We start from the raw sequence: 27,029 nt of genomic DNA, 5'->3' as shown, positions 1-27,029 counted from the left end.
GCTGCTTGCCTCTGAGTAGTTTAAGCAAAATTGTACTGGCTTGATGTGTAGGAAACCCAGGGACAGCAGCAGGGAAATAATTTGCTTGTCAGTACAACCTGTCTCTCCACAGGAAGGCTTTCTGAGCAATGCTCCAGTGCTTTCTCCGCAGGCCATGCGGCTGTGTTTTCCCTCGGAGCCGTCGAGAGTATAACATCCATCGAAAGTCTTTAAGTTATTACTCTGCAACAAATGTTTTGGAGAAAGGGGGTAGGCCTAATCCGTACCCAGGAAGGCACGGCCGCCTCAGGCTGCTGTGCTTGTAGCATCCAGCCCAGTGATGGCTTTCCACCTCTGCCGCTCTCGTCGTGTGCTCGAGTGCCTCAGCCCCCTGCCCGTGGTGGGTACACATCCACTCGCTTGTTCAGGGCCAACTCCAGCTCGCTCACTAGCTTTATTGCAAGCATCGACCTCCGCTAATATGTTAAGAGGGGAAAGAGCTCTTGAAACTTGAGAGCAGTCAATTTTTCCCCTCAGCTCTCACTTAAACAAGTGAAGTGCTTCCAGTCTCCTGTCAGGCTGTGGGTTAGCTCTACCTGCGATCGTCCCTCAAGTCCTCTTCTGCATCGCTTGGGGCCAGGGAATCTGTGGTGACAGCAGTGCTGAAGGGACCTGTGGGCCTGGGGTCTTCCCTTACCTCCAGTGCAGGCCGTGACCATGCTTTGATTTTTGCACTTGTTTGATGATTATCCTGCTGAGGCCCAATGTGCTTGGGTTTCCCTCCTCTGCCCTTATAAATGATGAGCCCCCAGGTTAAACCCAAACGGATCATATAAATGTCTGTGCTTTGGGGCTGTTATTTTTCACCAAGATCTTATATCAGAAACAAGGTTGTTCAGTTGTGCTTCCTGAAGGACCTTTGTCTCCTGGGATTTGGAGAGGACACTTCTGCAGGACCTGGCTCCCCCTGCTTGCCCTGTGGTGGGTCCTTTTTTTCCCCTACCAGGTTTTATGTGGCTATTATTTCGGTCTCTAATTCCTGGCTGGTGGAAGTAAGTTTGGCACCTGGCAGAAGTTATGCCAAGAAACCTGTAAGCTGGCCCTTGGGCCCTTGTTTGTGAGAGAGAAGTTGCTTGCCTTACTTGCAACCTGTTGGGTTGCTTTCCTGCGTTTTCCCTCAAGCAGGCACCCAGTGTAGCTGGATTAGCACACGCACCCTGGAGATGCTGTGTGCCATTGTTTTTACAAATTGCTTTGTCCCGGGCATCAGTGGTTACAGAATTCACCCTGCTGCTAATTCCTGCCCTAGCATTGCTAGTTCCTGCCTGTTTTTAGCTGTTTTGGAGACTTGATGTAAGAGAGTTGCTTTTCCCCTCCCCTGGAGCTGCCTCCTGTGATGAGTGCGCTGTGACTGCCCTGTGCCTCGCTTGGCCTGGAGGCCTCAGGGCAGACAATACCTGCGTTTCCAGCACTGAGAGCCACAGCCATCCTTTCTCTCTTAATCTCTAAAATAAAAAGAAGGAAGGCCTGTTTTTCCTTGCTACAGGTCACTGCTATAAATCATTGTGTCGGTGCTGGTGTCCAGGGGCAGAGACATCTTTATGCAGGGGCTCTCTGGCTTTTCCCTGTGTGCTTATAAGTTAAGGCGGTGCTGCTGGGCCCAGGATACTTTATTATTATTATTATTATTATTATTATTATTATTATTATTATTATTATTATTATTTATTTATTTAATGATAATTATGATAATAATAAATTTGTGCAATATAATTCCAGGAAAACTTTCCTCTCTCCTGAAGCTCTGGTTTTTAGTGCAGAGGGTGGGATGGTCACTACAGCACTAATGCTGCTTCCCTTTGACACAGCGAGGTGCTCAGGAGTTGGGGCTCAGGTGAGATGAGGCAGTAAATGCTGCTGCCCCCTGCTCTCCACCCTGTCCCTCAATGCCACTTTGAGCTGTGATGCTACCCGACACATGCTGTGTGGTCTAAAAAGCCAGGGTAAGTAACAAAGCATTGGGGTTGCTGACTCTCATCAGGCTGTTGATAGCGACATTTATCAGGGACCTGCTTCTGTAACTTCTCCCACACCAGCTGCAGCCTGTGACCAGCAGGCAGGCTGTTTCCTCAGCTTCAGAGGCTTCACACGCTCGCCAAGCTCCTGCTTTCTGTCACCAGGCAAAGCTGAGCAGGCCCCTGTCCAGTGCTGTGATGTGGCACATCCCCTGGTCCTAAACTGTAGGGCTGCGGGGTGCTGCTTCTGAACAACAGCACTACTGGTGTATTGGCAATCAACGTCAGTACCAATGGGATGGTACAGGCCAAATGGGAGGGGTTGTCTCACAGCATGTATGCATCTGTACTGATTACATGAGACCCCAAAGCGAGGCGTCTAGGAAGCAGAACCAAAATCTCGTTGTGTGAGTGCTGACTGAGAGATGAGTGGAGGCTCACCTGAGTCCTGTGCCGTATTCCTGCACCTTTGCTGTGGCCAAGGAGCAGCTGGAACCCAAGAGGCAGGGCAGGAGCTGTGCCTGCCATATGCAGACCCCAAAATGCAGGGGGAGGCAGCTCTCTGATCCCCAGCCTCCCAGCAGGAGCAGCCCTTTAAGGAAGAGGCAGGCACGTAGCCTGGATGCTGCCCAGCACAGACCCAGCAGCCACGTCAATGTCCCAGGGTGGGCTGTGCCAGCCTGGCACAGAAAAATCCTCCCCAGGGCAGAGAGAAGCTGATTGAGCTCGCTGGCTCCTGCTCTGCTCCCCTTTTTTGCAGGACAAATGAGAAGCAGCTGCCTCCAAGCGTGAGATTTTGGGGTGTGCGTCAGAGTAAGGGATGCCTGACAGCAAAACGCCTTGCCCTGGTTCCTGCCTGGGGAGCTGCAATGTCAAGTGAAATAACCTTCCAGGCTGCCTTTGGTGCAGAGGTCCTTTGGCTTATGGTATTGCTTTCTGTCTGGTGAGCTGTCTGTCTCCTGTATGCCTGATCTCAGGCTTTCTTTGCTCCTTTTTTTCTTTTTTTTTTTTTTTTTCCTCTTTGGGCTGGGTTGTGCTCTGCCTTTAATGCATCGGGAAGCCATACGCAATGAGGAGACTCTCATCATCTGTGCATCAGGGCGAATTACTGACTGAGTGCTGAGCAGCCACGGTATTGATTCAGACCGTAGCCCAGTCTCTCCGCCTGCCGCCCGGCGTGGCTGGCTGCATCCTTCTGGTTCGCCGCATTTAATCGGCTTCCCGGAGCTGCCAAGCAGAGGGGGGAGTTGGAACCAAACCCATCTGCGATGTTTGCTTCAAAATCCAGCTCCGTGTCCCCTTCTCCGTCCATGGACCAGGCAGATTCGGATGCCCTGGACATCAGCACCAAAGTGCAGCTGTACGGCGTGCTCTGGAAGAGACCCTTTGGGAGGCAGTCGGCCAAGTGGTCCAGGAGGTAAGCTGCGGGGCGCTGGGGTGAAATACAGAGCCAAGGGGTGCTGGGCTGAGTTGGCTCTGTGCTCAGACTCTTCAAGTGCAGCCAGCCAGGCAGGGACGAGGGGTGAAGCTTTGGCAGAGCTTCCCTGCTGTCTTGTGCCTGCCTCACAGACCCCAGTGTGCCCACGGGGCATCCTGAAAGGGGTCTGAAAGGTTTGCTAGCACACTGCCAAGGGCAGAAGTACAACCTATTGCACCAAAGTGGTGGGTCAGCCTGAGGTGCAAAGCTGGCACAACTTCTGTACGTGAAGCACTGGGCCTCTCGGGAGAGCAGCTGTCAAATGATGAGGTAGGGCTGGTCACGTACGGGTACGAGCACAGGAACGTGGCATGCCTCGCTTTCGTTGCTCACTGGGGGTACATGACCCAAGGGATTAAGCCCTCTGGCATTGTTGGGAGGCAGACTCATGTCACTGCTGTTAGGTGTCACTGGCAAGCCACTCAGTTTCATGGCCAGCAGCCGAGAAACTTGCATTTTCACCCTGCTGCTGTCAGAGAGAGATTTTGTGACCCAGGAGCTGTTGTCATGAACTTTAGAAGGAGGATAATAGTACCGGCCCTCCTTCGGTAGCTTGGTAGTACTACCTCCTCTGGTAGATATCAGCAGAGGAAACTGTGCCAGAAACACAAAGTAATGCTGTTTTCCTTTTTTCCCCTCTTTCCCCTGGGAAAAGGCAGAAATGAGTTGCTAACAAAAGGCGGCCCAGGAAGCCCGAGCTACCCCTGGGGCTGAAAAGCAGCACAGCCTTTTGCTGAAGTGTCGACACAAGGAATCAAAGCGTACTTTAGTAGTGCTTTTGTGCTTGTGGCTATCTGGGACTCGTGCAGGTTTTATGCTGTGCTCTTTCTCCTGAAAGCATGGCCTGTTTTCACCAAGGACAGAATTTGTGTCGGTGTTCCCTGCTCAGCTCACAAGCACTGCTATTTAAATGAATGGTGTCTGGAAGCTGACGTGACTGTGCTGCTGAGAAATGGGCAAAATAACATAGGGGAAAGGTAATTTGCTATGGAGGACACATTCTTAAAAGGTTTTCTTCCTAATCAAAATTTCTTACAGGCAAATGGCCCAGCTCTGCTCTCTCTCTGTCATTATTTATTTAGTGCTGTTCTATTCCTAGAAGTCATCCCCATCTTCAGCAAGTTGTAAATATTTTAGTGATGGCGGGAGGGAGGATGTGGGGAGGCAGGCGTGGGGCAGTGTGGAAGGCTGGCTGCAAGCATGGCCACTGGGGGTCCTGGGGGAGCAGGGACAGGAAGGTGTTTGGTAAATGGGAGATGACTCCTGTTAAGGAGTGGCTTCCACAGCAAAAAGCCTGTGGGACTGGAGGAGTGATGAGGGCAGGGAGAGCTGGTCCAAGGATGGGCTGATCCTGGCAGCAGAGAGAGTGGAGACATCAGCACAGGGCAGGGGGAGCACACGGAGCAGTGTGATGGTGCCCTCCTGCCTCGGGGTCGGAGGGGCCAGAGAAGGCACAGGTTTACCTGGGGGAGTCCCAGCACATCGGGCTCTTCTGCAGCCTGGCTTTTGCCCCATCAGACCCAGTGGGGTGGCTCCTGGGCCCTGGCAGACCATGGATGGATGCAGCTGGGTACGGGCTCCAGGGTGCTGGTCCTGCGTGAGGAACCCAGAGCTTCTGGCACAGCTGTGTCTGGGGATGTGCCGTGCCACAGCTTGGAGTGTTTGCTGAAATTCCTCTGAAAGCAGAGAGAGTTCTTGGCACAGAACTGGTTCGCTCTAAACTCAAAAGTCTTGTGTGTCATTGTCCATCAGCCATTATGGGGTGGGGATGAGGAGCAATTCATCCATTTCGCACCCCATGCACCCAGCAAGGCACAGCTGCTTAAGTGCATTATTCTATGAAAAGAAGAAGAGATGTTTCCCTTTCTGGTTAAATTAAGAAGAAAACAAACAAACTACTGCTAGATACAGATGGGGATCTGATCTCTGAGGAATGCAGATTTTGTCCTGAAATATTGGATTTTATCTATTTTGTCTCACTTTATCTATTTAGTATTTACAGGTTGTACCATTGCTGTGAAATAATTTTGCACTAGAAAGAGGTAGTAGTCCCTGTCCTGAGGAAAGCCTTTCCAAGTGAAGGGAGATAAGCAGGAGGATCGATCACGTCAGGCCATCAGTCATGCAACTCACTCCGTGTGGCTTTTAAGAGCTGCACTATGTTTACTGGCTCGATCCCATTCATTTGGCTGTAGCAACAGTGCTGCAGGAGGTGCTGAGAAGAAAACCAATTGTTTAAAGGAAGGGTGGAGACTGAATGGATAAAAAAAAAAAAAAATCAGAGGAAAACAACCGGGCACAGTGTCCAGAGCTGTGGTGACTTAGTGATTGAAATCCCCGATTTGGGGATTTCATTAGCAGCATCCTATCTCTCAGAGTAGTGCTCTCTGGCTTCAGAAAGCTGTTTTCTCTTTCCTCCTCTTCCCATAAAGCCTCACTCACTTTTCCTTCCAGCCAAGAGCACACAGTTCAGGCTGTTCCCTGGTACACACGTTGTATGGGCAGCAGCATCAGTGGAGTCCAGAATGAAAGCCCGAGGTGTGTCCCTGCTGAGTGGCCGTCCACAGCAAGGAGGAACACAGGGAACTGAAAAGAGTACAGAACAAAAGGCAAAGTGTGCTGACACCTCTCAGATGTGCTGATACCCACTGGAGGTGCCAGGCTGCTGCTGGAAGGAGGGAAACACAGCACTTGTGTCCTTTTCCTGTAGTTTTCTCAATCTGTCCTGAGGGAGAGGGAGTGGGGCTGGGATCTGCTGCGTGTGCTCCTGGGCTGGTGCCCAGAGACCTGTAGCCAGCTTGCTGCAGTGTGGTAATGTAAATACTTAGCTTGGGCCACTGTCGCTTCAAAAACTTTCTCAAAGATTAGCTAATTAATCTCGTTAGCCCTCTGTGATACAAAGACAGCGCTCTGTCTCCAGAGATCAGTATCTCTGCCTGCCATGTGGGTCTGGCAGGCCTAATCCTGGCAGACCTCATCTCTGCCTTCACACCAAGTCACTGCTTGTTGCTGTCTCTTCCCCATCCCAGTTTAATTACACAGCCATTTCAGTGGTTTCCCTCTTCTTTCCACTCCCCCTTCTTTCCTTGTCACACCTGTGCCCAATTCAGACACGAGCCCAGCATCCCCAGCCCCGCAGGCCCACTCCTTGGGGTGTCTCTCCCATTCCCCCTCGGTCATCTTTGGCCTTCCTGCTCACCTGGGTGCTGCTGCAGCCATCTGCCTCTGGAGTCCTGCAACTTCCCTTCTCCCAGTTAGCAATTACCCCTGCATCTTTGTACAGAGAGTTTGTCCTGAAAGTCAAAGCTGAAGTGGTGGTCTCGAGTTTTTAGATGTTGGCTTTCCGGTAAGGATAGAAAAGAGAATATAAGCAAACGCAGCAGCCCACCAGCTAACCAGATTTACAGTGTTCTTCCTTATTTGCCTTTTTCCCCCTGTTATTTAATGTATTTTTAAAACTCTTATTTAGTCTGTTTTCATTCCAAATCCCCATGGATTCTCTGCATCCATGAGGTCAGGGAGCTGAAAGTTCATCAATCCGCCAGAGGCACATCAATTCTGGGAGATCAGTGCTGGGCTTTGCTCTTGTTTTTGTTTTGGTTTGTTTTTCCACTGGAGCATAACCTGTAATACGGGGATTATCAGGAACACTGAGAATCCGAAAAATTATGATCCGTCTCTGATCCTGATGCAGGAGTCACGGCTTCTTTTTCTGTTAACGCAAAAATACCAGAAAACACCAATCCTTGTTTCACACAGAGGTGGAGCCTGGGTGAATCCACGCCATCAGGCATGTCTCCTAGTGCCAGATCTGCCAAATGGCCTGTGTTTGCCTGGGTCTCAGAGCTGTGCGAGCTGTTTGCCCCCCTTCTCTGGGATGCTTCTCCATGTCTCTGCCTGCTGTCACGAGAACTGTTCTGTGGTGCTGGCTAGAGATGCAGTACTAGGGCGAGTGGTACTAGTTCCTCCTCAGGGACCTTGCTGGGCTGGCTGCATGGGGCACGAGCACCCTTTCGGTCCTCTACTAACTACCTAAGCTCAGCACAGAAGAGTGTTTTTTTGCACTGTCACGCTTGCTGTCCAGAGAGGTTTTGCAAGGCTGTGGTTGGGAACAAGAAGTGAGCTCAGGCAGTCAACCGTGATGTTCCTGGAGCATCAGGCGAGAAGAAAGTGTCCTGCTGAGGCAGCAAGCTGGCTGCTCCTTCCCACCTCCCCTGTCAACACAAATGGATACAAATGAGTGGGCAAGGAGAAGGAAAAAAACTCAGGGCATCTGAATTTCTGCTGGTTTTTGTGCATTGTGAACATACCTGGGTGTAAATGTGCTCAATGTGTTCAATGACGGCCACGCTTAAACATTTTGAAGCAGGCCCACAGCCTGCAGCTTGCTGCAGGTCCTTCTACAGAACAGTGCAAAACGTTTTCTTCGTCACTTACTCGTTTGAAAGCTCCCTACTAAACCAGTCTCCATCCTTCCAGCTGCTCTTCAGCAAGTTTGAGTGCTGCAGGTATTTAGGCTGAACTGAAGTCAGATCTCTCTTCCCTGTGCCACTGCCTGCAGGGTAAATGCAACATCAGTTTTCTAAGAGGCACTCTCCTAGGGGCATTTTGAACATCCAACTAGGCTAAAAGCAGAACTCCTTTAATTACAATTTTAGGACATGCTCCAGTAAATTAGAGGCTTGGTTTACAGGTGCTGTGATGTTTTGTGGCTACCGTGCAGTGCTTGTCAGAACATACCTAAGGCACAACAAGGCACATCTTAATGTGGTGCATATGAGAAGAAAATTCAATTTCCTTTCTATTTACAAAGGCCAGTGTCAGGAGACTTTGCCAACAGCTCTGCTTAAAAATATCTCTAAAATTTATTTCTGCTTCTGAGTGCTCTCATGACGAACGCATTGCCTTGAGAGTCGCTTGAGGATGCTCCCCTGTGGCTCTCCCTGCCATATGACTCAGTGTTACAGTGGGAACACTTTCCTCTTGGCTTATGCTGGCAAGGGACAATGGGAGGACAAAGGGCAGCAGGGAGCTGATTGCAAAAACAAGTTTTAGTTGCTTTTAGCCCACGTGAGAGCCTTTAAAAGAAAGGAGCAGCTCTCTTCCAAGAGGTTGAAGCCACCATGTAGGCTAGACAGAATACACACAGGTCAAGACATCAAAACACTTTGGCTGGGATCCTGTCTTGGATGCAGACTGCTGTCCCATTCCCCTGCCAGTAAATGATGCCATAGTTTGTTTTCAACACCAGCGTGTGCAGTGTGGAAGCACAAGGCACTGGAACTTAGTGCTTACTGTTAAGCACTGGCACTTGCCTTTGGATGGAAGTTGAGGCAGCCCGCATGAAGGTTGGGTGGGACTGGTCAACTTCTCTGCTCAGAAAGCAGCTATAGGTGGGCATTTCCTTGTGCTGTGAACCAATAGCTCTGTTCTAGCAGCGTTTTGTTTCTTTTCTGTCTTACAGGTTCTTCATCATTAAGGAGAGTTTCCTGCTCTACTATGCTGAGAGTGAGAAGAAGAACTTTGAAAGCAATAAGTACTTCAATATCCACCCCAAGGTGAGCGGTGGTTGCAAGGGAAAGAGGGTTACTCTATTCCTAGCTTCTCTTTTTCATTAGATTATCAAGTTAAGTACAGGTAAGGCACAAGCTTGCAGATCTGGGGAAGCTTCCAAAAAGAAGTGAGAGTTGTGTCAGTCTGGGGCATTGACCTATGGATGAGGGTAATGGATGCACAACCTTTCTGTGCTAACTTACCACTCCACAGCATCTGCCCCTGTCAAGAGATCACCTTCTCCTTGATAAAACATCTCCCCACCTCTGTGCTTTAGCCAGCAACCTCCCCTCCAAGCTGAATGCGTGTTTATGTCCTTTCAGCTTATGTCTTTCCACTTGGAGGTCTCCTGGTGGTGGTGGTGGGAGTCCCTCTGCTTTTTGGGAGCTGTGTGTATCACCCCCCCCCCGGGATGTCCAAGGCAGTGCAGGGGCCCACAATGACCAAGGGTGGTGGTTCAGTTCCTGATTAATTAAGGGTGATACTTGACTTTACTGACTGATTGGAGTGCTCTGGTTCACCCCCAGGGCGTCATACCCCTAGGGGGCTGCATCGTGGAACCCAAAGAAGAGCCCAGCATGCCTTACGCCATAAAGATCTCTCATGAAGACTTCCACGTAAGTAGATTTTTTTTTTCTTTCTCAAGGAAAACAAAACCCCAAAACACTTATTGCTCATGAGCAGAGCTGGATTTCCTACTCTGCCAATGTCTGTGTACCCTCTCTGGCCAAACTATCCTGGGAGAGAGGGTGGCTTAGCATATAAAGTCCCCTCAAGGCTTTGCTACTGCCCCTGCTTTGACAGCCAACAAGGAAATTTCCTCCTTTTGACAGCAGGTATTATAGTATACTAGAAAACAAGTATATGGAAATCTGGGAGCCCAAGAGCTCATCTCCCCTTATTCCCCCCCTCTCCCTTTATTCTTTCTACAAGCTCTTGCTGCGTGCATCTCTTTCCAAGCACGTATGTGTGGTAGGCCTGGGCCATGTTCGCTCTGGCGTGATGCCTCCCGCAGAGGTGTGAGCCTCCTCCTGTCATAGCTGTGTGCAGCTCATGCCCTGGGTGTAAGGCACCAGCCTCTCTAATCTGGGTTTCTTTCCCCTCCCCTTCCCTCTTCCAGGGTAACATTGTTCTAGCAGCCGAGTCAGAGTTTGAGCAGGCTCAGTGGCTGGAGATGCTGCAGGAGTCTGGAAAAGTGTAAGCTGCTTTCTGTTCCTTCTTCTCTTTGATCTGCTCTGTAGACATATAAGGGATAAAGAGGAAAAAGCTTGACTAGAAGGACTGTGGGGAGGCAGAGAAGCTCCCCAAGACCAGCGAGACCCTCACTTGCCTCCTGGGTCCATCCTTTCCTAAAATACCAACACCGTAAAACTGACAGAAAGCTTCCTGTGTCGGCGTGCAGTGTGGTGATGCTTGGCTAACAAACCTGGGCTGTCACCTGGCACCTGCTGTCCCTCTCCCTGGTCTCAGAGATGTGGGACCTGGGGCTTAGCAGAAGCTCTGAGTCTCAGCAGGTGCAGGAAGAGGCAGTGCTTAAAAAGGGATGTGAATTTCCCTGGATGGGTAGAAAATTGCAGAGCAAGAAACTTGTAGGGCAAAGCCTACCATTTGGATAGGCAGTAACTTGGGGGCCAAATTTGCCTCCGAAGTGCGTGTGGGAGGGAAGGGGTTTGTATGGCGCTCTCACAAGCAAGCCCTGCCTGGCTGCTCATTTCAGAACCAACCTCCTCTGCAGGCCTTGCCCCAATATCCCAGCACTGGAGTTTAAAACAGGCAATGGGGTGGTGGCTTCCCCTCTCTGCTTCTGCAACCTGCAGTGGAGAAAGATGGTGATGCAGCCCCTGTGCTGCTCAGTTAGTGCCAATGATGGCCTTTGTGTGACAGCAAACAGTGATTGCACAACTTATGTTAGTGTGTAAAAAGCACCAAGGTGGGAGTACAAAAGCCCATGGTGGCAGTCCCTGCACAGCCTACCAGGAGACTTGGTGGGCAATGGGAAAGAAATCACCAGCTCTTTTGTGGGGAGAAAGGCGTGAGCTGGGATGTGGCCAGCTAAGGATAAGATTGAGAGCTTATTCTGAGCAATGTGCCAACCGTTGCCATACCACATGTGAGCACGTGATGTGCTGCTGAAATCATTTTGCTTTGTGATTGACAAAAAAAAAAAAAAAAGAGGAGATAAAAATGGGATTGTCCTGTTTCCCCCTCATTTTCTGGAAGATATTTGCAGCTACTTCAGGGTAAGAGCCAACTCAGACTCAGGTACCTCTACTGCTGACTAGATGTGTGTGAAATCCCTCATGATGCCATTTCCTACTTGCTTCCTATTGTCTCCTAAGCAAAGGTCCCTTCCCTATCTCTGTTGCTCTAAGACAAACTAAGCTCTTGACCCTCACACCATCTACTGAGGCAGCTCTGCCTTCAGATAGTCTGTCTCCCTGTGGGGCCATACTTTGTGTCCCCTGTTTCCTCACCCCATATACAGATGATGAACCAGCCAGGGGTGTTGCGTAGAGGGAGCATGGTCCATGTACCCTGTGGACCACAAAGTACTAAGTGCCTCCAGAAGCAGGTTGTGGATACTCCCAGGAAAGGTAAAATGCAGGCAAAGCTGCAGATGTGTCCCCACCTCAAAAGGACTGGAATATGGACACCCATCTGCAAAAGGAGCATCAGCCTTTCTGATGCTGTGCTTTTCAGCACTTCAAGCAACGTGGCTTTTACTAACAACAGCTCATGTGGTAAGAAGAACAAAATAACAAAGCACTAGTTTGTTCCCCCCTCAGCCATAGTGAGCACCTGCACCTCCCTACAGGTGTGGTTGCACTCAGGCACTGGTTCCAGCAGATAAAAGGAATAAAAGCCTAAATACTGCAGTGCTATGGCTACATCTGGCAAGTTACACAGCAGTGGGTGTTGCTACCTTTGAGCTACAGACAGGGAAATGTGTCAGGCTGGGGAGGGAACGCTGAAAAAACAAATCTAATGAATAGACCCCTTAAAAGCTGCAGCCATTTTAAAACCCTCCATGTAATTATATGATAAACTCTATCTCCCCTGCTTGAGTTGTTTGCTGTTGGCTTCTCTGGGATCAGATTCTTCCTACATCAGAGCACATTAGTAGAAAAACACACATTCACACCCACATATTCTCACTCAGGTTGAAGATGTCTACCTGTGGGCAAAACATCACCTTTTTAATTAGCATTCTAATTTCCTCTGCACTTTGGAAATATCCTAGATGCTCGTTAGCTGAAAAGAAACCCAGCTGCCTGCAAAGAGCACAAGGTAGTGTCTGGGTTGCTCGTAGTGTGAGTTGCCTGGTCCCTGGGGTAATGTGTGTTTAATGTATTTGGCTTTTGCAAGAGACAAAGTACAGGCTGCCTTGAAATTGTTTTGTAAGAGGTTGCCAACTTACAGTTTCCAAAAGGCTACAGTCTCCAATGGCTCACAAAGAGGCCTGATGCAGGAAAGCTTACAGGTATTTAATATTCATAGGCTCCCTCATGATTTAACAAAGATGACAAAACTTCTGGGCAGCAGTTGCTGTTCCTGTATGTGCACCTATATAAATAGATTGGAATTGATTTTACATATGCATTTCATGTATTTTATGTATGTAGGTGCTGTTTGCTAATGGAACGTGGATAGAAGTGAACAGCAAACCCTGGTTCTGTTTTGATTTGTACATCAGTGTCCTTCGTTACTTAGTCTAGGTATTGAAGCCCACTCTGTCCATCAACTCAGTCCCTAATGGGCATCGGCTCCACAGGCCTTTTATGCAGCTTAGTTTCATAACGTTTTCAAGAGACTTTGAGATCCTCTGGCCAGTGGTGCTGCAATAATGCAAGGTACTCTTCGAACATGCCTGCTGCCTTTAACTCTCTGTACTTGTCAGTTTCTCATCTTGCTTTTTTATCTCTGGTTCCTCAATGCTTTCACAGGGAGAGGCACTTACCTCAATGTAGGGCCAGGCACCTAATTCTAGTGGTGTACAAACTGAGTGGAGGAGGGATTGATTGGTTCCAGGATGGATACTAGAAAGGCTGAGGATACAAGGCTGTGGGAAGGGGACAATAAGTAGTTGATGTTTGAAGTGGAAAAGTAGCTAAACCAGCAAAATATTGGAAAAGCAGAAGACAATGCCACTGGTCTATGAGAAGTTAGGATTCATTTAGTGCGTTCCAGGTACATCCTATTGCAGCTGGAGGCTATGCATGTGCTGGGTTGGTCTGGAGGGTGTTCAGGACTAGGTTTAATATAGAAATCTCCAAAGCACTGGAGAAACAATTGAGTAGCTGTGTGGTATTGATATACAGCTCCTGTAAACTTCCTTTTACTGAACATCAGGAAAAGTTCTCCAAGTCACTTGCAGAGAAACATTTAGAGAATCACGATCCCCACTGAGAGATTGTGCTTAAATTCCTTGGTAGATTGCTAGGCTGAGCCCTTTGCCTCTCTCTGTGGGACCCTTAGCTCTCTTTTACCGTCTGCTTTGTCTGCTCTCTCTAGTACCTGGAAGAATGCCCAGCTGGGAGAAGCCATGATCGAGAGCCTGGAGGCCCAGGGACTGCAGCTGGCCAAGGAGAAACAGGAATATTTAGGTAGGAAACTCTTGCCTCTAAACGCTGTAAAACCCAAAATAGCCGATTGGCTAGAAGAAACCTCTGGAAGTTACGTAGTCCAATTCCCTACTCAGAAACCAACCTCTGGATAGCAATACCTTGGGTGCTCTGACTGCCCTGAGAGGTGCAGCCGTCACTCCCCATATTGCTTAGAGCAAGAGCCAAGGGGCAGCAGCCTCTTTACCCCAGATGCCTCCTAAGTTAAGTGGAGCGTTCCTCAAGAGAGGTGCAATAGCCTTTCTGCCCTGTGGCTCCACACCTTACACATTGATCACAGAGATAATAGGGACTGCTGAGAGGAGGACCTGGAGAGACAGGTGGAAAGTTAGAAACTTTTGTTAAAATGTTGTTATGCAAACACCAGAGCAGAAAAAATTGCTTAAGGCTGAAGAGGATCACAGTATGATAAAAGAGGAGGTGATGGAGGGACGGAGGAGAAAGCACTCTGTGGCAAACCAGAGTTACTTGGAATGTAAAGTACATATTTCACTGTGTTTTTTTGGTCCTTGACAAGATTATCCTCAGCTGGTGAATTTTCACAGTTGGTTACTTTCTTTTGACAGCAATTCTATATTTATTCCTATTTAACTGATGACGTTTCTGCCTCATTAACCTCATCGTCAGTGATCTGTGTCCATCCTGTAGTTAAGTTTTGAGGTCAGGCACTGCTACTGGCACCAGCTCAAGGATCTTTGGAGAACAGAAACACTGCCCTTCATCCCTGCTCTGGGGAATTTCCTGCGTCCCCATGGGGTTACCTTCCATCTCCCCTCCTCGCCCAGCTGGGATCCAGGTTTCCCAGAGGACTGATTTCTCCAGGCTCTGCAACTATAATCTATTTGCAGTTAGTTTTGTTTAAATATATTAAGATAATCCTTCTTCACAATCGCACACAAAGCTATTCTAGATATTTATGTCCGTATGGTAAAACAAAACAAAGAAACCTAACAACAAAACCCAGCTATCAATCTTTATGACTAAACCCAAAGTCAGTTGTGAAAACAAGCAAGCCTCTACTCAAAGCGTGTGTAATGGGAACATGATGAACAAGAGGCTTTAAGACGTCACTGCGGGGAATAGCTCTAAAGGATTGTTATTTAACACATCTTTTTAGTCTCAAGCCATCTAACATCTACGTAGAATGATTCACATGAGTTAGGATCACCAGAATAAAACATCAGTGCTGTTTTCTGTTGACTTAACTCCCCTTACACTCATATTACAAAACAATTGATTATACTTTTGTCCTAACCATGTTTATGTGCAATGTTAAATAGAGACAACTTAAACTTTGCCAGAATATTTTTTTTTTCCTATTGGTTCAAAGCATATTGTAACTCTAACAGACCACAGTGTTTTTTACCTCACAGCTTAATAACAAACCTAAATACCTTCCTTATCCAAGGTAAACCACCCATGTGCCTGTCTACTTCACACATTTCATCATGTACCCCATAGGCCTTTGACTTCAGGGCAAAGTTTTTCTCTCACTGAATTTAGTAAAGTAAGATCTAGTAAATCTAGTGAGGTTTAGTATGATGAGAGGTTGGTTTGTATGGGCAGCAGCCCGCCGTGCATTCAGCAGAATTTATTTGCAGGATGCCTTGGAGGCCCCTCTAGACTTGGGGGAGGCTGTGAGACCTCTTCTCCCAGTTTAACCTAGAGGGGTTAAAGGAAAGGGCGATGTGCTGGGAGGGCAAGGGCAGGGCACTGAGACATATGGGGAGAACAGCCTGCTGCCGTGCTGTGAGTGACCCTGCGTGCCCACTTAGCCCTTATTTGTGAAGCGGAGCTGAGGATGTTTTCCTAGCTCAGCTAGAGGGTGGTGAAGGTTAGTTTGTTAATGCACTTGGGAGGAACCCTTAGATGCAGCACACATTAATGTGATTGCTTAGTTTAAGTTATTTGGCAGGAGGGAAATTACCGAGCATCCCATTAGTGTCATCTCAGCCTTTGGAGCCTCTCAGACAGATATGCATGGAGCAATAGGGAGCGCTGCGCTTACAAGCTCCCGTCAGTGCTTCATGCTTATAAACATCCCCGGGATATAAATTGCTTTTCTCTGTGTTTGGCCTTTGTGTGTGTGTGTTTTTGCAGATAAGCTGATGGAAGAAACAGAGGAGCTGTGTCTGCAGAGGGAGCAGAAAGAGGTGAGTGTCAAACCAATTCCTTTCTGCTTCCATGGGGCAGGGCTGGGAGGTTTGCTGCTGGTTTGAGGGCACACCAGAGTCCAGACAGGGAGGCAGTGGAGCCAAAATTTTCCTGCCATTCCCTGGGCACTGTGGGTGAAAAGAGAAATAAGGGCTGTGCCACGGGATCGGCCCTGGAGCAGTGTCCCTGATCTCCTGTCCCAGGCTGTTTCCACACAGCATGTTTGCTGCACCCCTCACCTGCTGATGTCTCCAGGTGAATTGAATACTTGCTCTTTGCTGGATTCAAGAAGGCTGTGACAATTGACTTGTCCATCTACAGAGTTAGAAAACAGACCTGACATTGTTCTAGTGTAGGGATGTCATTGTGAGAAAGAAGGAGCAACAAAATGCAATCAGGTTTGTTCTTTGGACTCAACAGAGATGGGGAGAATAACAAACATTGCTCTAGAGAAAGACCAGGGCACCAGTCTTTTATACCTTAATTGATCAAGCTTATTATTGTTTTTCAAGCTATTCCTAACCTTTTTGTTTAATCTAATAAACACAGTTCATTCATATATTTACACCAAATCTATACTAGTTTTTATACCACCATCATAAAGTTATTGCAAAGTTGCTTTGTGAATTGATTTTCCTCTTATATGACCCTCAGGGACACAGATCACCATATTGCAGTCTTACAAACTGCCACGTGTTCTCTTCTCCAATTAATCCAGAACAACTGTGGCCCCTCTTTGGCAAAAGACAGCAATGCTGACCTAGACTTCTCAGGCCTATGCTTTTCCTGCCTACATTTCTGTAGAGCTAAAGGACACTTGGTGGCTTGGACATTTCTCCAGTGCTAAGCTATTTCTGCCTTTACAAGGAGACATCCCTATCTGGTGAGGTAACCTGCTGCACTACCTGCAGCCACAGGGAGGGAAATGTTCTTGTCCAAGGACTCTGGAACAAATCCCTGTCCTTACAAAGCCATTCATGGTATCTTCATGGCCCACAAGGAGCAGATGGGGCCAGGTTAGCGTGAAGGACTTTGTTGTGATGGAGGACTACGTAGCTCACAGGACTGCAGTGGTCTGACCTGCTGTGAGCCTGGAGGCTTCAGAGCAATATGTTGGGAAAGCAGCTTGAACCATGTCTCTGCATGTGGTGCAAGAGTCACGTGCGTGTCACGGATCAAGAGTCTTATGAGTTTTATCTGGCACCAGTGTTGTTTTGTGACCTGTGTGGGCCTGCGGCAGGAGATCTGCCTAGCAGCTAAGGCAGGAGATGGACCCTTGCTGTGCTTTGTCCCCATCTCCTCTTCTGCAGATGGAGAGAAGGCTGGTAAATGCCCCTGGTAGGTCTTGGTATGACAGCTTCTCCTAGAAGAAACTGTTTCACCCTATGTGGCTAGTTTGAGGTAATCAGAAATCTTTAAGCAGTGCTCTATTAGTCCAAAGTGACAGGCTGACCAAACTGCAAAGCTGTAACTGTGCGGTCTGTGTTTTTCCTGTCCCGATGGGAATGGAAAACGAGGTTGAGCTGGTACAAGTGCCATGTTTGAGCTGGTACAAGTACCATGCTGACGTATTCCTCTCCAGGTTTTGTGCCTGCACACGTGGGTGCCTGGAAAGAAAGGCTATGTGTTTGTAGAGTCCACCTTTCCCAGGAGGCTTTGGACCTTTTGTATGCATGGAGCAGAGCCGATCTTCGCAGGCAGCATGCTCAGGTCAACCAACCTCTAGTTCCTTCTAAATGCCCCTGGACAAAAGTGTGCTGAAATCAGACACCTGATGGCTCTGCATAGTGCACATGAAAAGTGACAGGCTTTGTTAACAGGGAACCAGCTCCTGACTTTTAAGTGTGCTGGCAGAGTACCCTCCTGTCTCCTTTTTTGGTCTAGGAACTGGAACGCCTGAACCAGGTTCTGGAAGCGGAGAAGCAGCAGTTTGAAGAGGTGGTACGGGAGCTGCGGCTGGAGCAGGAGCAGATCAAGCGGTAAGGGAGCAAACTGGAAAGGGCAGGGAAAGGACACCGGCTCCCTCAGTAGAAGCACTAGTTTGGCTGTGAATCAGGCCACACATAAATAAAAGCCACTGATTTTGTCTGTGTACAAAAGAGGTAAATGCACTATTGACCACAAGAGGAATGGCTGAGATCTGAGTACTTGCATTTGCTATCAGCTGTGTGACCAGTAGTTTACAGCTTAATTTCGTTTGTTGCTCAGGCCTCCAGCAACATCATTTCCAACGAGCTGGGACTTGAGCAGTCCTCAGGCTAGCTGGAGCAGTATGGCAACTGACAGGTGCTGGAGGATTTCAGCACCTGATACAACTGATATTCTCACCAGCCATGCAGGCTCCAGACATCTCAGTCTGGTTTTTCATGCTCAGCTGGATGACACTGGGTGGAGGTTGAAGTTGTCTCACTAAGAATAATTTTTGAATAATAAATTATTCAAGAATAATTTTGTCTTTCTGAGACTTACACTACACAAAGTAGTAGTAACAAATGTGTTTAGAAAAGGGAAGATCCAAGTGGTTTTCTCTGAGTGTTGAAAAGGGCATTTTTTGCCATTGCTCTCTTTTAACCATCAGGAGGCACAGCCAGGTCCCTGGATGCCTCTGGTGTGTTCAAGGTGTGATGCTTTCAGGTCAGGCACACTCCTGTCTGAAATTCCTGATTCACAGTGCCCATACCAGCCACCAGTAGCAGGCCCTGCGTTAGAAGTCCACAGCCTGCACAGTCCGAGTGTGCAGGGCTAGTGTTCCCCTGCAATAGCTGTCACCATTTCTGCTTCTTTAGGGAGCTAGAGCTCACAGCCCGCTCCCTTAAAGGAGTGGAGGAAGAAAAGAAAGAGCTGCGAAGCCTGACAGAGTCTTTACAGAAAACCCTAGAGGTGAGTGACCGCTTCTCCGCGCTGAATGGCAGCGTTATGGGAACAGCCCTTGACAACTGACCAGGACTGACAGCAGTGCTGTCCGTGGAATGAATCCAACATCTGCTAGTGTCAGAGTTAAGCCCTGTGCAGATGAACCGATTCATTCAGTAGATGATATGAGGGACAAAATCCTCTTCAGAAATGACTGGAAGTGACGAGGAGCCCTGCAGAGCCAAACCTTTCTCAGCAGTGCCAGATGAAGTGTTGCAGGGCAATAACCATAACATGTAGCTTGGGAAGCTCGAGTTGAACACTGGGAGAGATTTTCTACCAAACAGGCAATGGGAGAGGTTGAGGGATCTCCGTTCTGGAAGTTTTTTGAGATTCATCCATACAAAGCCACAGCTGACCAAATCTTGCTGTGTTAACAGGCCTGCTCTGATCAGGAGGCTGGACTAGAGACTCCCAGAGCCCTTTTGGCCAACAAGGCTATAATCTTCTGTGGGAGCTTTCTGATTTTTGAACAGCAGCTCCGTAAGCCCTGACTTAGAGCAGCAGTGAGGCATTCCTCATTCATAGACTGGACCATGGTTCCCAGGGAATCATATATTGTACAGCAATTTAGGAAATAGAGTGCTGATATATAAAACTCTTTATTTACTCAGTATTGCTCTGGTGGACAGGTGAAAAGTGGCTTTTCTAAATTAATATTATTTTTGCAAAGTTTCCACACAGCTAGCCTGCTGAAGCCTCAATGTCATCTTTAATGATCTTGTTAGATCCTGAAAGTTGGTCCAAAATCTGATGCTCCTCCTGAAGTTTTCTCCTCTCCCACAGTTGTGGGTAGGAAAAAAGATCTGGAAAGTTAGGGAAGGAGCATTTCTACTCCAGGTGCCTCCAGGTTCTCTCCCACTTGCATAGCAAAGGCTATGGTGAAAACAGATTTAAGGGGGAAAAAAAAAAACAACAGATTTTTTGCTCTGGTTTTAATTTGAATGAGGAATCTGAATGTAAGTGTGGAGGAACTCAGTAAGGTGCCAGGCAGGAAAAGGAGCAGAAATATTAGAGTTGACTGATGCTCATAGGTTCTGTCCTTCTTCAAGGAGCTCTCCCTGGAAAAGCAGCAAATGCTGGAGATGATGGAAGAAAATGAAAACCAGTTCCCACCTCCAACCAGCCCTAACAAGGAGCAAAGCCCCAGCTGGGGACTGCACTGCAGCCTGCGACAGATCGAAGAGAAGATGCAACAGCTTCTGGAGGAGAAACTCCTGGCAGAGAAGAGGTGAAGTGGGGTCAGGGGCTCTTACATGGAGACAGGGAGGTGGAACAAGATGCCTTCCAGTGGGAAAGGTGTTGTGGGAAAAGAGGTAGTTTTTCTTCATGGCAGATGGGAGGCAGTCATAAAGAATATAGTTAATATTTCCAGGCTTTAAACTAGGATCACTTCAAAACTCTTCCCATATTGACCCTGAGACCTGCAGACAGGTGAGAGACTTCATAATTTCAACTTCTGGTTGTGGTAAAGGAAAGAGGACATTTCTGCCTTGGTCAGGATTTGTGGTGCCAAATGACGTGGCTATCTGCTGACTTACTTTGTAGCTGCCAGCACAGAACAAGGCTGGAAGCCCATCTAGTTCCCACGTCAGGAGTTCAGGTTGTGAATGCTTCAGAGAGGATGGGCAGAGTGAGGAAGGGCCACTGAACTCCTTGCTGCCGTTGGGCCTGCACCTTTCACATCAGGACTGAGACTTATGAATCTGTTCAGTGTTCATGCAGTTGTCCATTAGAAGTATTTCGTGCTCGTGGACCTCTTTGAGGGCAGTTTGAGGATGGATCCCACAGTTCAAGAACTGACTACTTCTCCAGCCAGGCCTGTGTCATTGAAGCGGAAGGCAGATAATGCTCCCTTTAGTGCTTCTTTGCTCAGGGTAGCCAGGTAGTTAAATGTGCCTCACCACGGCATTGAGCCCCTTCCTCTCTGAGTTGTGCAGGGGTGGGGATGGTGATCTTCTTTTTGCCATACACCAGGATGAAGGAGAACGAGGAGAGGTCCCGAGCCCTGGAGGAGGAGCGGGAGTTTTACTCTTCCCAGTCACAGGCGCTGCAGAACTCACTCTCAGAGCTGACTGCAGAGAAGCAGCAGACAGAGAGGGATCTCAAGGTACCACCCGTGTCTGTCACACATTCAGGTCTCGCACCTCCTTTTCAGATCATCCCCCATCTCATCTTTTCTCTGCACCTCCAAGATTTTCTTATCCTTTAGCATCTCACTTGGCCAAACTAAAGCTGAGTTGACCTAAGCTGTGTGAGTTATTCTCAGTTGCTAAACTACTACTCATATTATCCTTTATTTCTAATTTTTATTGTATTTTCTTTCTGAAACTAAGAACTACCCACCCCATTTTGGGAATTGACTGCCTTTATCTCAAGTTCATCTCAGATGAAAAGGTGGCCTCCTGTTCTTGCTCAGCTTCAGCTACTTGCATAGGTATGAATTCATGTGCTGAAATGCCATCTCTGATTCCACATGGTTCATACAATGAGAATGCAGATGTGAAAAGAAAATTCAGAGTAAGGGAGAATTCCTAAAATAATCTGGACTTCAAATTCAGATTATCTGAAGACACGAGGAACAATTATTTTGTCTTATGTTATTTCTATTTGTTTCACTTACTTTTTTTTTTTTATTTTATTTTTTTTAAATTTTCGTCTGCTTCATGTCCCTTGCAAGCCTTGTGAGTTTCAGGGAGAGATACACAAGCTGTTTTCAGGAGTTCTTGTTCTCTTCATCTTCCTCAGGCTGAGGTGAAGATGCGCATGGATCTGGAGAAGAGACTGAGGGAAGCTGAGGAAGCGTTGCAGCGCTTGGAGCAAGGTTTAAATTCTCTGGATCGCAACAAGGAGAAAGAGGAGAAGATGAAAGCAGATGTCAGCCATTTGAGAAGTAAGTCAGTCATCCATCTTCTGTACTGATGAGCAAGCTCCCGAAGAGGAAATATTTGTACCCATCTTTCCAGACTCAAAAAGAGGTTCCCAAATTAGCAAGGCTGCACCTGGTGCTCTCTCCCGGCTCTTTGTACCTCAACTCCACCTCCCTTTGGAGGAGTCAAAATGTGCTATGCAGACACTTGGTGCTTCATCCTCAAAGCAGTGAAAAATTATTCCAGCCTTCCCTGTGTGGTGGAAGAGAAACCTAGTGGCAGAGAGAGGAGTAAATGCTTTCCAAAAGGTCAAACGGGGAAGTTGTGGCAGAGCTGGAAAGACTGACTTGGCCTGAGTTTATGGGAGTCCTCTGGTTCCCCCAGTCTCTTTTCTCAGACCTCTTTCCTGGAACATCAGTAGTGTGAGGAGCACCACGGCTGCTGTAGCAATGTGCTGGTAGGTCAGCAAGCAGGTAAACTTTGGATCCTGAGTCAGAGCTGAATCACTGCATCAGCCCAGCGTTGCTGTGCTGAGACAACTGCAACCCACGGGTGAGGTGTAAGCCTCAGGTTCCCTGCAGCCTATCCCTGTCTGTTTGCTTTTTTAAGATGGGGTGCTGGCCTGGAATCTGGCTTGAGCCATGTTTGGAAATTGATATCAACAGCTTAATCTGGGAGAAGTCTTCCTTGTTTTCCATCCTCAAGTGTAGTGCAGGGGGAAGCCATTATAGAGATGCTGTGTCTGTACAGTTAAGGCTTCATTGCAGTGAAATGTGGATGTATTGGGCCAGGAGGGAAAAAATCAAAAAGTCTTGTGGCATTCTGAGCACTATATGTATATATAAAACATTATTCAGTAGTTTCTCCATCAGATTCCTAAACTGAGGCAAAGGACTTGATTTTGAACTTCATGCCAGCAGTGAGGAGCCATGGCAAGAATACAGAGCTAAAATAGCTGTGTTGAGCTCAGCTTTCAATCAGAGCTGAGCTACCTGCACAGGGCAACCGCAAGTAACCTTTGGCACCGAATGTCTCCTGGCACACATTTCTGAAGTTTGGAGGCTCTTTTCTTCAAAAGAGCAATGTTTTCTTTAGTACCAGTCCTAGCACAGATTGCTCAGTCCTTGCAGGTGATTGCTGCAGCTCTCTGCTGCCCTTTGACAGCAGAGCTGGGGAGCATTAGCATTTGAGCCCTGCGAACAGCAAGATGACCAGCTTTTTTATACAGGCAGGAATCTATGAGGGCAGCAAGAGAGAAATTGAAGAGAATGATTAGACCATGAGAAGGCCATAGGAAATGAACCTGGGCAGGAAAAAGGAAATGAAAAAGGAAATGAACCTGGGCAGGAAAAGCAACTGCTACGGACAGGAAAGCATTGTCTGAGTTTAGTGGATGTGGGGCTTTGCACAGAGCCCGTAATGTGTGCATGTGCTATTAAGAAATCCCTGGCCACGCACGGCACACCTGGGTGTGCATGACAGTGTTTCTAACTCCTCTATTTCCCCAGCTAGGCTTCTCTGGCTTTAGAATTTCTTCAAGGAAAATGCAACCAGCCAGGCTTCAGAGCTCTCTGTTTTGAGACAGCTGATAAATTTAATCTTAATATCATGGAGAGTAAACTGCCTTCCAGCAGTTAAATGGAAAGGATTGGAAAGCTGTGGAAAGTATTAAGGGGGAATGGATGGTTGCCATTCTTTCTCTAATTTGAGTTATGGCACTGGAGATTTCTGTTGTTCCAAACTTGATGATGTTCTGGAGCTTCATAGATTTTTGTCTGTGAAGATCTGGGGAAGTGTTGAACATCATCACTTGGCTCAGTCTGTCAGCAGGTGCAGTTCCTCTTGACTGGTTCTTTGCTTGCAGTGTCATTCGTTGCTCACAGAGGTGTCCTCTCCTCAGGGTTCTTTGAAGAGTGCATCCGCAACGCTGAGCTGGAGGCCAAGATGCCTGTGATCATGAAGAACTCAGTGTACATCCACAAGGCTGCCACTCGCCGCATAAAGAGCTGCCGCCTTCACCGCCGGAGAACCAGCACTTCGTGGAATGACTGTAGGTACCGGGCAACTTCTTCCTCCATGTCCTGCAGAAGTAGATAGCTTCTACTATCTACTTCAGATAGTAGAAGCTTGTGTGCTCTGTTGAAACTTGGGTTTGTGTCCCTGGCTGAGCGTGCTGACCTTTCTGTGCTGCTCTTGTTTCAGTGAAGCAGTCCCAGTCCTTCATGTTCTCGCATGCAGAAGCTGAAAACATTGAGGAGCTGAAGGAGGCAGCCAAAAGACTGAGCCGGCACCACCACTTCCGCGAGACTCTCTACCAAATCATGAGGTCACAAAAAGATTCAGCTTCAGGGAACGAAAAGTGACTCTTGCTGGGAGGGGACTTCTGATCTCAACTTGCCATTCAGCTCTGCAAAAGCTAAGCCATCAGGCACTAGGGTCAGAAGGGAGATATGTCCTTTGGTGAGGAAGGTGAGGCGAAGTTGTGTGTAGGCAATTCCCTCAGTTAGTGGCTTTGCTTTACTTTGGATGCTCCCCGTAGCCTGGCAGACCTCCCCTGCTGACCACTGCAGATCACATCTCTTAGCTTCAGCTGCTTACGTTTTGCCAAGATACCATGTGACAGTGACCACAGACCTTAGCTTAGGAAGTGCCTCTTTTCTTTCCTGCCTAGTCTGCCTGCCCGACACGAGTGCTTCTGAGAAACCCGTCGTTAGTCCATGGTCCAGCTGGAGCAGCCACCCGAGCCGGGCAGAGCTTGCCCTGTTTTGCCTGATCTCCACTAGGAACTGGCTCGCTGAGCACCCCTGCTCATCAGCACTTCCATGGGGCATGCTTCATGGCACACTTCTTGAAGACTGCAGCAGCCCCAGCCTCCCAGGCACAGGCTGTAATATCAGCCACGGGGCAAGCTCCTGATGCAGCAACATCTCAAGCAAGCAGTAGCAGCGCAAGGTGAAGGCAACCTGGGGATGCTGTGGATTTGGCTCCAAGAAGAATCACGTGCAAAGTAGATCCTATAGGTAACTCAGCAGCATTGCTGCAAGCTGGAGGGAGGGTAATGCTATGCTGGCTGTGGTTACAACATCCTGAGGCCACCTTTGCACTTTTTTGCACTGGAACAGCTGGCCGTGTCGCTGCTGGGAGGAGGAGCACAGCTATGTACAGAAGGTGCTATCTACAGGCAAGTTCAATGTGTAGGAGTCTTTGACTCAGCTCTGGTGGCTTCCTCATCACCTCTGGAAAACAAGCTTCAGGACAGGTGGATGAGGACTGTCCAGCAATGAAACCTGCCAACACTTTGCAACTTAAACGCTGTCAGCAGCAGAATGTCAGGGCAGTGCAGCTGTGGGAAAATCCACCTGTGTGTGGGCTGCAGTGAATGGTCTGTACCCAGGACTTTGTACTGCTCTCTGCCAGCTCTCTTAGTTGCAGCCTGGGCTATCTTGGTGCAGCCTGGGCCTCCAGCAAGTCAAGGCTGGAATGGGAGAGGCGCTGGGGGCAGCTTGTTCAGCGGTGGGCTTCTGGTTGGCCTCTGTGTGTTCCCCAGTGCTCACCACGAGGTTATTACAGCAGAGGATTTGGCCTGCAGGTGGTTATCTTGTATGTTACAAAAGAGGGATGGCTTTGCTGTGCAAACCTTACAGCCTCTCCCACTACTCCTTTATGCAAGTAGCTGGCTAATAATTATCTGTGCTATACTATCAGCACTGCTTAGTACTCACAGAGCCCATGACAAGCACACTCAGCGACACTTATCCCTGTGATATAAATCAGGAAACAAAGCCATAAAAGATACAAAGGTGATGAATCTAGCAGTAGAGGGGCTTGGGAATCTGAAGTGCAGGTTTACTGGGCTTCTCAGGGCTGTAACACTCACCAGTTCCCCTGGGTATTACACATGCCCTCTGTGCCAAGTGACACCAAGGGGCTGATAGCCTGCCCTGTGTGGTGGGTTGTGACACAGGCCAGCCCCAGGCTGTGCTTCTGGCCACCAAATTCATTCATTACCAGTCCAGAGCTGTTTTTTCCCTTTGCACTGCCCTAACATCATATCTGGCTATTTTCCAGTTACAAGGTCTTTGTTGTGTGGTGCTGGAAAGTACAGACAAGAGTACAGCCAAAGAATGCATCTGCAGCCCAGGCAGTTAGGAAAATCACCCAGTGGCTTGTGAATGCAGCCCCTTTGGTCTATTACCATCAAATGCCACAACATCAGAATTTACACAATTATTGTACTCAGGAGGCGGCCACAGCGGGTCTTCCTTTACCCTGCATATTGACAGCAATAAATAAATAAATAAAAGTTATGCAAATGCTAGAATGAATTCCTGCGTGTTCTTGACACACCATTACTGAAATGACGTTAAATTGCCTCTGCAGGAGTTGAGACAAATCGCCGTGACACACATTTACTGCCAGGGTACTTGCTGCGCTTCACTGTCACCTCCAAAAGGACTGTACGTAAAACGCTTTCACCCTTGCTACCTGCTTCCACCTTATTTACTATGTTGAGCCTCTGCACTTTAAAATGTATATAGCATTAGAGGCAGGATATGTGAAATCTAGAGCAGAAATCTGCTTGCTTACCCAAAGCCGGTGGATGCCCATTAGCACCAAGCCGTGCCCTCAGCCCCCTGTGGCGATGTGCTTGCCACCTCACTGAAGCCAGTGGCCCTGCAGAGGAGCCTGCCAGCCCCGACCCTGTGAGCTCCCTAGCAGTCATCCCATCTGGGAACTTCTCCTCCCTCTGGTGACTTTCCCCGTTCACCCCTTTGGAGATGCATTTTTTAAAAAAACGGTTTAATGCGCAGACACACCAAACATGAAGCCTACTGGTTCTCTTACCTACTTTTTTTTTTTTTCACAGCACCTCCTGCTAAGGCCAAGGTAAGAGTTAATTTTGTCCAGGAGCTGCAGGACACCTCCAGGCTGTTTCTCTCTGGTGCAGAAGAGGTTCCTGCTTCACGGGCAGGGGCTTGGCAGATCCCCTGGCACTCGCTCCCCCAGCCCTTTGCTGTTACTCAGTAGTACATGACAGAAAGGAAGGCAGCGCCGGCCCCACTGCTGCCTGTGTTTGCTGCTTCTAAAGCAGAGAAAGTGGACAAGAAATGGAAAGTGCCCTTGGGGTCAGAAGTCAGTAACAAAGGATGAATGGTGTGCTATGCGTGACTGCGCATGGCACACGGGATGAAGGCTGGTGGCAATTTCCAGCTCCAGAGCGTGGCTCTTACCTCAAGAGGGTGGGCAGGCTTTCTGCTCAGGACATTAGCCTGGCATTAATGTGGCTCTTTGCAGAAAAGGTAATAGTTTTTTCACAGAAAACAGTCTGTTTCAACTGCTTTCTCGTGCAGTTGTTTCCTGTGGCTACCGGAGGGACAGAAGATGGCTGGAGCTGTGCCTGGGCTGTTGTCAGTCACCGGAGAGCAGCTGTGTGGGTCCGAGGAGG

General features: G+C 48.3%; 1 protein-coding gene across 2 annotated transcripts; it reads left to right on the top strand.

Moving 5' to 3' along the window:
• The first annotated feature begins 1,747 nt into the window (after positions 1-1,747).
• PLEKHD1 (pleckstrin homology and coiled-coil domain containing D1) lies at positions 1,748-25,824 on the top strand. 2 transcript variants are annotated; one of them, XR_011809704.1, is made up of 14 exons: positions 1,748-3,411; positions 8,936-9,029; positions 9,552-9,641; positions 10,145-10,221; positions 13,537-13,628; positions 15,747-15,799; positions 17,685-17,779; positions 18,587-18,680; positions 19,766-19,944; positions 20,691-20,823; positions 21,462-21,606; positions 23,484-23,633; positions 23,786-24,052; positions 24,255-25,824. XR_011809704.1 is itself a non-coding variant. In XM_038180397.2 (13 exons), exons 1-13 carry the CDS (start codon positions 3,263-3,265, stop codon positions 23,944-23,946), a joined length of 1,512 nt encoding a protein of 503 aa, XP_038036325.1. In that variant the 5' UTR covers positions 1,748-3,262; the 3' UTR covers positions 23,947-25,824. The 2 variants fall into 2 exon arrangements, 1 of the variants encoding a protein (XP_038036325.1); XM_038180397.2 differs by having other exon boundaries at positions 23,786-25,824.
• Positions 25,825-27,029: the final 1,205 nt, after the last annotated feature.

Source organism: Anas platyrhynchos, chromosome 5 (assembly GCF_047663525.1).
Source record: "Anas platyrhynchos isolate ZD024472 breed Pekin duck chromosome 5, IASCAAS_PekinDuck_T2T, whole genome shotgun sequence".
NCBI classification, from domain to species: Eukaryota; Metazoa; Chordata; class Aves; order Anseriformes; family Anatidae; genus Anas; species Anas platyrhynchos.
This window is presented reverse-complemented; position numbering and strand designations above follow the sequence as displayed.

Excerpts from the sequence above, each read along its gene's own strand:
- PLEKHD1 (XM_038180397.2), top strand. The coding sequence starts at position 3,263 with ATGTTTGCTTCAAAATCCAGCTCCGTGTCCCCTTCTCCGTCCATGGAC. Across the intron at positions 9,030-9,551 it reads ACTTCAATATCCACCCCAAG|GGCGTCATACCCCTAGGGGG; the intron begins GTGAGCGGTGGT and ends GTTCACCCCCAG. Across the intron at positions 13,629-15,746 it reads GGAGAAACAGGAATATTTAG|ATAAGCTGATGGAAGAAACA; the intron begins GTAGGAAACTCT and ends GTGTTTTTGCAG.